Below are 12,297 nucleotides of genomic sequence, written 5' to 3'. Positions count from 1 at the left end.
AACCACTAACATTTAACTAAAACCAACTAAAAGATAAATAGTAGCACTTGATTCTTATCTATTAATTAATTCAAAGACTTCTCTCATCTTTATCACTCTTACATGAAATTTCAACTCTAATTCACGTATAAAAAAAAAAAAAAAAAAAAAAAAAAATTACCATCAACCTGTAATTCAAACACGGCCACGTCACCCATGCAATTTTATCAAAAAGGATGTCAACACAGTCAGCGACCTATTTGCAAGATCGTTGGAGTAAGTCTGAAGTCCGTAACAGCTGTCCTAAGTTATAAATTTTAAGGTAAATTATTAGCAACTATATCTTGGCAAGGTGCTGATGGCATCGGTCTAGGACTATGGTCATCGCGTGGTTTTTCCTTGCTGAATTTTTTCACGTACAAAATTAGTGTGTTTTTTTTTCCTTTACTGTTCATTAGCCTTGAAAATATAATAAATATTCACAAAAATAGAGTAAAGGGACCTATTTATTCTCTCTTTCGTTCTTTTAAAAATCAGGCAATGTTAATTTTTTTTTTTTTTTCCCAAGGTAACGTTAAATTAACTAACCACACTTTCATCATTCGAAAAAACTAACCACACTTTTGCAGACACAACTAACAAAAACCAACCATTCTAACCAACAATTTTTATGTTTCTCCTATCAAGCCTCCAAAAAAAACACACACACAGACACACTACGAGAGTTTCCTGCCACTGGATTATTGTCTATGAAGTTTTTAACTTTTTTGTACATAAGAATCATTATAAATGATACTTAACCTAGATAGCTTGTTCATCTCTCTAATTCGACTTGTTTTATTTTTCTGTATTTATATTTATGATTGTGGATGTTTAATTGATCATATATCTTAAATAATTTAATCAATCACAAAAATTGGACAAGTTGATCACCTAATAATCTAATTTAAGTCATTAAAGAAGATTAATCACAATTAAATCAACTAATCGCTTCCGCACTGCGTAACTTCACAGAAAATTTCCTACCACTGGATTATTATTGTCTTTGAAGTTTTTAACTTTTATGTACATCAGAATCATTATAAATAATACGCAACCTAGATAGCTTGTTCATCACATTGATTAAAATAATATATTAGCATATATACTTGCCTACGATTCTTTGGACTAACCTTCTACAATCTACAGATAATTAGGAAATTACCAATTGGACCACCTCAACCCATCCAAGTTTGTCATCCAAAATTCTAAAAGCTCTCTTGTATGCGTGACTTTAAAATTTAAACCACATTGGAAGCAAGGTACTAAATGGCACTTATTTGGTTCACTAGTGGCCTTTATTCTACTTTCCATTAGCTATATAAGTCTGATGAGGATGCAATGCAAATGTAAACCAACAAACACAATTAATACTGTATCTACATACCCATTCTTCTCTGATTCACAACCTCACCTTTGGCTTCATGGCTCCTGCTAAGCCAGCTACTGCATCTGCAGCTAAGATGCAACAACAAAAAGATCGCCACTCAACATTATCACTGGAGGACGAAGTGTTGATGGGCCATGTTCAAGCCACACACGCTCCTGAAGATGAACTCATTCACGAGTTTGAGGTCAAACCTATTCTCCAAATCATCGAGGATATCATGCGCCGTTCAACCCCTACCATCAACAGCATTGTTCAAGTATTCGATCAACCTAGCTCCTCCTTTGTTTATTTTCAGAAAGTTAGCTCCACCTTTGTTATACCGTACTTGCATAGTATAGTTTTGCATTTTCTAGCTCTACTTCTACTCATTGAATTAACCATTTTAATTAATTTTAATTTGTAGGGAACTCAAGCTCAAAAATTGGATGCATCTGATGACAAGGCCCTTCGTAGTGTCAACACTGACATGCCTGACTTTTTGGCACTCACAATAAGCAAAATTTCCTGCGAGGTATTACTAGCTAGCTAGCTGTTAAAGACCTAACTTATCAGTTCAAATATCATTTTTCTTAATTAATATACTCGATCATTTGATGATGACCTGTGAATTCTTTAGAAATATTTATATGTTATTTAAAAACATGCACTGTTTTTCAAGAACTGAAAAAAAAAAAAAAAAAATGTGTTTTGACAGATATCATGCCATTGTTCTGGAGAAAGAGATACGCGCAACAACTCTATGGCACTTCTCAAGACACTTTCAACCTACACATGGGTTGGCAAAGTGGTGGTAGTCTTGGCAGCTTTCGCAGTGAACTATGGGGAATGTTGTCTTCTTGCTCAGCTTCACTCCACCAATCCACTCGCCAAGTCGGTCGGATTCCTTAGGCAACTCCCGGACATAAAACAGGAGGGCTTCCAGACTCTGAAACCCAAGTTGGAGGCACTGAACGACTTCATCAAAGCCTTGTTCGATCTGATCAAGAGCATTATCGAATTTTATGAGCTCCCGTCTCAGTACTTTACTCCCACTGTACCCGTTTACCAAAATGCCAATGCTCAAATACCCACCAAAGTTTACTACATTATTGAGAGTATTGTGGATTGTGCACCACGAATTTTGAACTTTATGAGCTTGGGTCCTGAGTAAGTTTTAATTTCTTTCATATTATATCAACTTCAAATTCTTATTCATGCAATATTATTGATTTGATTACAGTAAAGAATTTTTATTATCGTTATTTTTTATCATGTCTAATATGCCCCTTAATCAAATTCCTGACTCCGCCACTGCAGTTACCAATCACCCAATGATGCTTGGCAGCTCTCTATCTGCACTCTTAGGATTAAAAACCTACACATGCAACTGACGGACCAACTGTTTTTATGTCGTCAACACATTGGTGAGTTGTCTAAATATTTTAAATTAATTATATATATGGACCATGTAAAATGCTACTAGTTCCAAGCACTACAACAAAAATGACTATTGACACCACATTTTTTTTTTAGTGACGTATTTCGAAATTATTTTGGCGGGTATTGAATCTTAGAAAAGACAATCATGGAATTTATATGAATATAATAAAGTCAATATAATTTTAAAGGGTGGATCATATTCATGATATATGAATAAAAACTGGTATGAATGATTGATGCAGGTAAGAAGATAGAAATTGACGAATATCAAGCCCTTGTGCGCCTCTTCCAGTCGACACCCCACTTTGATAACACAGTGATTATGAAAAGACTTTTTGTTTACAAGGAGGATAAGCCTGCACTCTATGATGCCAAGAAAATGGTTTGTTCCATCATAAGCCACTTCAAAATTTATTTATTTTATGTTCTTTAATTCTCATTTGCAATGTCGGTCATGATGACTGAGGGTACGACCTCAAATAGAGCAAAATAGAAACATATGATTCATATTGCTGATTCCAAGTAATTGTAAAGCGACGTTGTTATTGTTTTTGTTGTTGTAATGCTTGTCATGAACTGATATTCTTTCTATATATATGTGACTAGGCATATGAACATGGAATTGATGTATTGAGAAGGAAGACTGTGTTGCTATTCATTTCAGACTTTGAGGTCTCCCATGAAGGAGGACTTTCCATTCTCATGCACAGGTATGCCGAGTCACGGCAGAAACCAGAAAGGGCTGACAGCCACTACGAGGTGGTGTGGTTCCCGGTGTCGGTGGACAAATCAACCCCTTGGAATGAAGTGAAGAAAAAGATTTTTGAGGACACACGAATCAATCCTTATATGCCAATGCCATGGTACACGGTGGCTGACCCTAGCTTGGTGGATGGGGCAGTCATCAGGTACATCAATGAAGAATGGAAATTCAACAAGAAGCCAGTGCTTGTGGTGATAGACCCTCATGGGACACCTGTGAACTACAATGCATTCCACATGATGTCGATTTGGGGAAATTCGGCTTTCCCATTCACCAAGTCCAGAGAGACAGATCTCTGGAACCAGGAATTGACCTTGAAGGTTGAGTTCGTAGTAGAAGATTCCATAGAGCCAATGATCCTTAGATGGGTACGTATGACATTTTAATTTCCTAAATGCCTTATACTATATATATATATGTACATTAACACATGCATGCACAATTTTGGCTGTAAGCAAATTTTCAAGCTGTTTTCTGTCTTATGTTTGCTCCACTACGAAAATTTTTGGTTTTCTGCTAAAAAATATTTATGAATAATGTCTTACGTTTTCAATTAGTAAAAGAATTTTCAAACTGTTTTCTGTCTTACTTTGCTGCTCTACAGCAAAAAAGTTTAAGATGATCAATGCTGGTATGATCATCGATCCCTGGTGGGATATATGAACTATTAAAACCTAAATTACTGTTTTCTGCTAAAAACTATGGTAGAGCATTTTAGGAGTGTCTTACGTTTTCAAACCGTAAATGAAATTTCAAACTGTTTTCTGTCTTATGTTTGCTGCTCTACCATAAAAAAGTTTTAAGATGATAATATTGATATGGTCCTCCCCTTTTGGGATGTAGGCACAACTAAACCTAAATTGGGGTTATTTGCTAAAATTTACAGGAGAGCATGCTCAATTTATGAATGTCTACATATATATGTCATAGTTAGATCAAGAATTAGTAATTGATTTCTGTTCAATTAAATAATTGATTTCAGATGAGTGAAGAAAAGTTGGTTTGCTTGTATGGAGGAGATAACCTAGAATGGATTCGGAATTTTACCACTCTTCTAAAATCGGTTGCAAAAGCCGCCAACATCCCATTAGAGATGCTTTACGTGGGGAAAAGCAAGCCGACCAATAAAGTTGGGAAGATCAATGACACCATTATTCAAGAAAAAATTAGTAGTGCACTGCCAGACATAGCCGCCATCTGGTGGTTTTGGTCACGGATAGAGAGCATGTGGCACTCAAAGGTCAAAATTGAGGAAGACAAGAAGGCTGCAGACTCCGATCCGATAATGAAAGACATCCTGTCACTGCTCAGCTTCGATTGCAGTAGCGAAGGATGGGCTTTGATTAGTAAAGGATCTTCCGCGGATAGGGAAGTGGCAAAAGCAAAGGGTGACATTATGACCAAAACTTTCGTCGAATATAAGGAATGGCAGGAACGTGCGGAAAAGACTACTTTTATATTTGCACTCAATGAGTACCTCATAAAACTCCATTCCCGGGATGATCATCACTGCAACTATCTCACATTGCCTGAGACCGGCGAGGGAATCATCCCTGACAAGGTGGCCTGCATTGACTGTAACCGTCCCATGGAGAAGTACATCACATATCGCTGTTGCACCGATTAAGCTATATATATATCATTATCATGGTATTTGCTACCGTGCATGTAATAATGTCCCTTGCTCTCTAGTGTTGTGCGCTTTTTTTTTTTTTCAAATAATTCCCACAATGCTCTAAGGCGTTGGTGGTGATGTGTGTTGTGTTGATGCAGTATTATTAATAAATGTTTACTATGTTTTATGTAATGAATGTGTTTTTTTTAATTATTGAAAAAATATATCTTTGTTTTTCTATTCCAAGCTCAATTTTTATGGATTTGGCAAGAAGGTTAATGATTAAGAAGTTAACAATTTGACGAAACCAATTGTCCAAAAAAAAAAGGGTTAACCAATCAATGGCGACTTCTGTTATTGCTAAGAACATTAAACACTCATTTTATTCATATTTTCAATAATTTACACTGTACATGTATACAAATTAACGAAACAAGACTATATAACTACAAACATTTTTGGAATATATACACTTGCAACATGAATAAAACATTAAAAAAAAAAAAAAAAAACACACTATAATGTAATTACAAATAAAATGAGAGTGGAATAGGTAGTTGATTTGGTAGTTAACACAATAATAAAAAATGATAATATGATAGAATATTAAAAGCAATAATGCTAAATTAAATTGGAAAGAACTATTGACTTGTCATCTGTCTGATTCGCCTGAGTATAGGTGCTTGGTTAGAGAATGGGGCATTCCGGTCTCTGTTCTTCGTTTCTCCAGCTCGAAGCATCCATGGCAGACCTGAGTAACAGTCCTGAAGATGCAAGAAAAATACTCTCAATTTAGAAAGAATAATTTTACTCTTCAAGAAAATTTTCAACCCCTTTTCCCTCTTTTTACAGACTATTTATAGGCTGTTACAAACATTCTAGAAGTTTTCTAACTAACATCTCCCGCTGGGCTGAACTTCTAGGCTCATTTTGGTTATGGGCCCATCCCCTTTCATCTTGGACCGGGCTCTCTCCCTGATCTTCCAATCCTAGGCCGGATGAATGAGAACTTTGACTTGGTTGGTTGCTCTTACCCGACCCGTTTATGACAAGTTGGGTTTTGTTCGGCCCAGGCCATTTTTGATATCCTCATCTGCCCCCATAATCTCTCCCTAATTAATTAGGGTGAGATTATCGAAATGACACAATTATGATGTGACGGCTTGGAACGGTGACGTGGGAAGCAAACGGTTGGCCTAGAGACCCATGTCTCGAGACTTGTAACGCCATTGTAGGTGCAAAATTTTTCTCTATTAAAGGAAATAAAAAGAATAATACAACTCACTCAAGACAAGCAATTATAATACTTAGAGAAAAGCGTATATTGCTCAATGGATTTTATTGGAGGTCTAGGCTTCTATTTATATGCAAAAAGGTGGTGGAATTATGGTAGGATTCGTCTTGCTTGTTCTCCAATTAATTCCATATACAATTCCTTACTAATTAAATTACTACCTTTTACAGCTATCTCTATATCAGATTTCTTCCTCTTATGGAACTTTCCTTTCGTAATGGATCCTTTGCTTAGTAGGAGTTATTCCTTTTTGAAACAAACTTGGGCCGAACGCGACTTGATCCAAATGACTTTGTTAATGGCTAGAGGTCCAACACTAGCGACTTGGGTTGTTGGTGTCTTTGTTCGGGCTTGAATAGGGCTGGGCTTTTTTAACCCATTAAAGGATTAAACATAAGACTTACGTTGTGGCTATGTGGTTGGCTTTCATTGGAGGGGGATTTTTCCCTCCACACTTTGCCCCCAATTCCTTTTTTAATTGGACTACGGCTCCTAATCAGAAAGGAATTGAAGTTGTACGGGTGTCAATTCTGTAAGAGGCAGTTTCGAGGAGCGATTATTGACATTCTGACCAAAAGGATTCTTCATAACTTGTTTTTGGCTTTGCGACGTTCATTGTGCTTATTGTTTCAATGTGATTCCAGGTTAGTCCCTTATTCATTTGTTTGATTTCTTTCGCATCATGAACTCTTCATCCATTCACGACCATATAGACATCGTAGATTTTGATTCCACACCCTCTTCTTTCCCCAATCTCATTAGGATTCCTCCCCCTAGGGTTTCTGACCCCGTTAAATCTGCGAACGATTCAGCCACTTAAATGGATGTCTCTCTTCCACAAGCGAAGTATCTTCTTCTGGGTCAGATAGTGTGTTCACTAAAGAGGATAGAAGGCTGATTTGGTCCATTCGGTGTATCAAGTTCACCATTGAGTCTGTAATAGAGGAATTTGAGATCCCTGAAGGGGTAGACATTGTTGAATACCCAGAGGGGGCTGATTTCAGTTCCGGCAAAGGCGTCGGAGATAATAAATTGCTTTTATTAGTCGGGTATCTTAATGTTCTTCGATTCCCTCTTCACGCCTTCTATTACCTGGTATTCAATAAGTTAAGACTTGCTCCTCTTCAAGTAAACCCTAACTTTCTTCGAATAGTTTCGGCACTTCTAGTTTGCCGAAGGTTAGAGAGTTTTGACTTGACTCTTGCTGACCTTCTAATTACCTACACCATCGCCAGGCATGGGACCGAGCTTGGCCGCTTTTATTTTACTTCCCTTCTTCAACAGAGGATATGTACAGACCTTCCTTCTTTCGAGAAGAAGTGGAAAGAGAGGATGATACTTGTAAAGGGGAACTGGTCCGTGAATCAATTGAATAACCTCCCCATCCCTCGCAAATTTGGGAAGCTAGGTATAGAATATCTTCCCTGCCTTCATGAAAAGTGCTTTAGTTGTTTCTTATGTCAAGTTTTACTATTTCGCCATACTTACGAATTTCTTGGTATTCTTTCAGCAACATTCCCCTTCACCACAGCCAAGAAGAGATTTGTTTTTCTCGAGGCACAAGTTTAGAATGACCCTCCTTCGGTTGAGGATTTACTTTCTTCCTCTAACCTTAAAGAAATTGCTTCCAGTGTTGCTGACCTTATGGACCTATCACTCCCCTCCTTTGACAGCTTCCTTTTGACTGATGAAGAGAAACAGAGAGCTAAAGCTTTAAAAAGGAAGACTGCAGAGAGCTAGCCTCTGGCGGTCATAAGATTCACTGAGCAGGAAAGAGAGGTTGATGAAGTTCCTTTGCACAAAAAGGCAAAGTTAAACCCTCCTGTAGCAACCAAAACCAAGGGTGTCATCCCTTCAAAGAGCAAGGGTAAGAAGGCTAGTGAAGTTGACCCTCAGGAGGAGGTGAGGGCTTTTATCTTCGCCGAGAAAGGTGAGCCTTGGAGGCCTACCTTTTCTAGGGTGGATAAATCAATCCTTCACTCCAGGGACTCGATTCTTACCGATCCTTCTATAGGTTTGGCCGTCGCACGAGGAGTATGGCTGCCTAAAGATGAAGAGATTATGGGTAATATGAAGTTGGACCAGCTTCTTCCTTCTGCTCCAGTTCGGGCTGTGGAGGTTCACTCTCTTCCCTTCTTTGTTACTCTTTCAACTTTTTTTCCACTCCACTAATATTGTTGTCATTGATTGTGTAGGGCCTCTACCACACTATGGCCCTATGTGCCACTGCTGAGGCTCAGTCCCTTTTTGTGATACTCCTCGTTTCTAGAGCCAAGGGTGATCAAGTCCGAGTACAGATCCGAGGGATACCAAACAATCAATATGTAAACAAGCAGGAAAAGCTGAAATAAGATTTAAATAATAATAAACAGAAAGATTACTAAAATGAAAATCCTCAAACCTTAAATAATAATTTAATATAATTTAAATCCGTACAACTCGGGAATTCACCTAGTGGACCCCTAAATTCAAATATTTATATAAATTTACAAAATTAAAATCCAAAACCATAATAGAAAGGAAATCCTATGTAACCGGAAGAGTGAGTGTCTGTATCTGCATCAACACGATCAAACTCTAAGCTGGTACTGGCGAATACCTGAAAAATAAAGGTGGGTCAGGCCCACATACAAGTTCCATCCTACTACAATCCGTACATAAACCCGATACGCAGATACATCCTAGATAGCTCGGCAATGTCTAAAATAGTCCATATATATATACACACTATAGGATGCTCACTAGCCTATAACATAGTCCAGCCTGGGTAGAGGTGACATATAAAACACGTTTTTCAGCGGCCAAGTACCTAGACCTACCAGGGAACATTAGCTATATCCAGCTACTAAACCTTTGCAATATACGCACCCGATCAAGCTCTAAGCTGGTACTGGCGAATACCTGAAAAATAAAGGTGGGTCAGGCCCACATACAAGTTCCATCCTACTACAATCCGTACATAAACCCGATACGCAGATACATCCTAGATAGCTCGGCAATGTCTAAAATAGTCCATATATATATACACACTATAGGATGCTCACTAGCCTATAACATAGTCCAGCCTGGGTAGAGGTGACATATAAAACACGCTTTTCAGCGGCCAAGTACCTAGACCTACCAGGGAACATTAGCTATATCCAGCTACTAAACCTTTGCAATATACGCACCCTAATCATGATCAGGAGATTCAAGCTTGTATCACGGTACCATAAATATATATATAAATTCCTTCCTAATGCAGAAAGATAAAACAAACATTCGTTATGTCGTTCAACTGTTTTAGTTGACAGGACATGCATCCATGTAGGATTTAACTGTTTTAGTTAATCCATTCCGTATGTATGAAGGGGTAGGACTTAGCTTTTTGATCTAATCCATCCCTGATACGTCACCGTCCTATACCGGTACATATAATGCAAATGATCCACCGGTGATGCACATTCATTAGAACATCAAGTATATCCATGAACCAGCATAATAGAAAACAGGTATTATTAAGATCCTATTATGCATCCCGTATATGATTATAATCATAAAACTCCTGTTAAATTGTTATAGTACTGTTAAACAATTTAAGTTATCCACATCCATCCAATTGACAAAACAGAAACTAAATCAGTTCATCAATTAACAACCATAGCAGGGTATAATGATTATCAGACTTATGAATTGAGCACAAAATACCATTCAACCCAAACCATACCCTTATACTAGTTCATAAAAATCATTAAAACAAAGACTAGTAATACAAACCTCCTTAACCCCCTGACGGCATAAAAATTTATGTTTGCATCATATGACGTCCTTTTAATCCTCCAACTTAAAACCTGTGGTTGATATTGTATAACACAGAGAAGTCAAACTGTACCTCATATAAGTCCCCAATGGTACAATATACTAGCCCATTTAACTGGTGAAAACAACCCAGTAGTTATAACTTCCTCCACTCCTCACAGCATGCAACTATATATATTTAAAATTACATGTCAACCACAACCACAACCCAACCAACCCTCTTGAGACTCATATATATCCTAGATATCATTGCTATAAAATCCCAACAATATTCGTTATATCAGTTCATTGAATTTGCGGAAACAACTAGCCTTTCCGTCTCCCTTCATTTCTTCCGGACAGCATACACATTAATAATGTTTATGTTCATGATGCCCCTTAGAATTAAACCCTAGCATAAACCCTCTGTTTAAAGGTTCTAATAGGTAAATTTTTAATTATTTAGAACCCCGTTATTTTCCAGAAACTTTGTTTAGGGCCTTAGAGGCAGAAAAATGCCAAAAATACCCCCGAAGGGGTATCTGTTCAAGGGAGCCGGCTCCCCCCCACGGGAGCCGGCTCTTTATTATCCAGAGCCGGCTCTCCCTCATGGAGAGCCGGCTCTACATTTATGGGAGACGGCTCTCTCTCCTAGAGAGCCGTCTCTCACCCTCTGAGAGCCGTCTCTACATCCAAGACTTCGTTCTGCTTCATCTGGCTGTCATCTGTGTTTCCGGCGAGGTTCAACCTTCTGTCCCCTTTGTTTTTAGACTAATTAGAATTAAATTAAGCCCTCACAGTCCTAACAACTCCTCAATTTCCATTTAACATTGCTTGACAAAAAACTATAACCGATTCAAAGCAATTTATGCAAGGAAACACAGTTTCAGTTCTAAAAGCATAAAACAGATTACAACCCAATCTAATATTCATACAAGTCTGTTTTAAAAGTTAATTAGGTTCCTGGAGACTATTAAGCATGCACAGAACACAAGTTTACAGGAAAGAGAGAATGAAACTTGCCTTAAGATTCCGGTTTGAAATCTTTTAACGCCGTTGCTAAATTCCAGAATTCATCAAGACCGTTTCTCCTCTGATCACAGTTTCATTCCACTGTTGCTTCTTAATTCCATCCCGAAGCAACCCCTTAATTAATCTCTCAAGACACTCTGTGATTCTCCTTCTGTGTTTTCCTCTCCAGACCACTCTCTAGTTTTTTTTCCTCTGTGTCTCTCAATACCTCACTGTATCTCTGTTCTACAGAAAACCTACGTTTTGTTTTGTGATGACTTAAACCCTAGTCCACCGTAATATACACATATATAGGTTTAGATATTAAACCCTAATCCATATATAACTCGGCCCATAGGTAAACCTAAGTGATAATTAATGACGGCCACCTATGAAAAGCATTATATATAACAGTCACATTGAAAACCAAATCCATGTAACTAAAGCCAGTCATTTAAACAATTAAAGTATTAAATCCCACAAAATTAATTCAATTAAAATCATTAAATTAAAACAATTAAGACAACTAATTAAAATAGACCAATTAAATAATTAACTTAAACAATGAATGCAAATAGAATCAATTACACAAATATTAATTAAATCAATTAAACAAACACAAATAATCACTTAAATACATAATAACAAATAACCAATTAATTTAAAATAAATTCACAATAAATCAACTAAGCAAATAAACCACATAAGTCACATAATTAAATTTAAATTTCCTTTTTTATCTTTTCGAAAAAAAAAAGAGAGAATAAATTTATTTATTTGAAAACAAATAAAATTATAGCAAAAACTCTTGATTGGGAAAAATACTAAATAGATATTTAAAAAAAATAATTAGTTTTATTTTACTAGTGGTAGCGCAAGCAAAAAAAAAAAAAAAAAAAATTTATGATACAAAAACTAAGGAGCAAGACTTATAAGGCTATAATTATTTCCTTTCTTTTTCTTTTTGTTTCCGTCGATCCAAATGAGTGAGATTTGGTTCTCTACAAAAA

At 36.9% G+C, this 12,297-nt stretch overlaps 1 protein-coding gene across 1 annotated transcript; it reads left to right on the top strand.

Annotated features, from left to right (window-relative positions):
• The first annotated feature begins 1,356 nt into the window (after nt 1-1,356).
• LOC132304237 (protein SIEVE ELEMENT OCCLUSION B-like) lies at nt 1,357-5,397 on the top strand. The gene is made up of 7 exons (XM_059801818.1): nt 1,357-1,664; nt 1,812-1,919; nt 2,103-2,554; nt 2,705-2,811; nt 3,070-3,209; nt 3,434-3,958; nt 4,573-5,397. Exons 1-7 carry the CDS (start codon nt 1,443-1,445, stop codon nt 5,215-5,217), a joined length of 2,199 nt encoding a protein of 732 aa, XP_059657801.1. The 5' UTR covers nt 1,357-1,442; the 3' UTR covers nt 5,218-5,397.
• The last annotated feature ends 6,900 nt before the right edge of the window (nt 5,398-12,297 follow it).

This window comes from Cornus florida, unplaced genomic scaffold (genome assembly GCF_030987335.1).
Source record: "Cornus florida cultivar Cherokee Brave unplaced genomic scaffold, ASM3098733v1 CherokeeBrave_3.0.0_Hap2_Chr04, whole genome shotgun sequence".
Classification (NCBI taxonomy): domain Eukaryota; kingdom Viridiplantae; phylum Streptophyta; class Magnoliopsida; order Cornales; family Cornaceae; genus Cornus; species Cornus florida.
The sequence above is the reverse complement of the archived record's forward strand: the minus strand, read 5'-3'. Positions and strand labels throughout refer to the sequence as shown.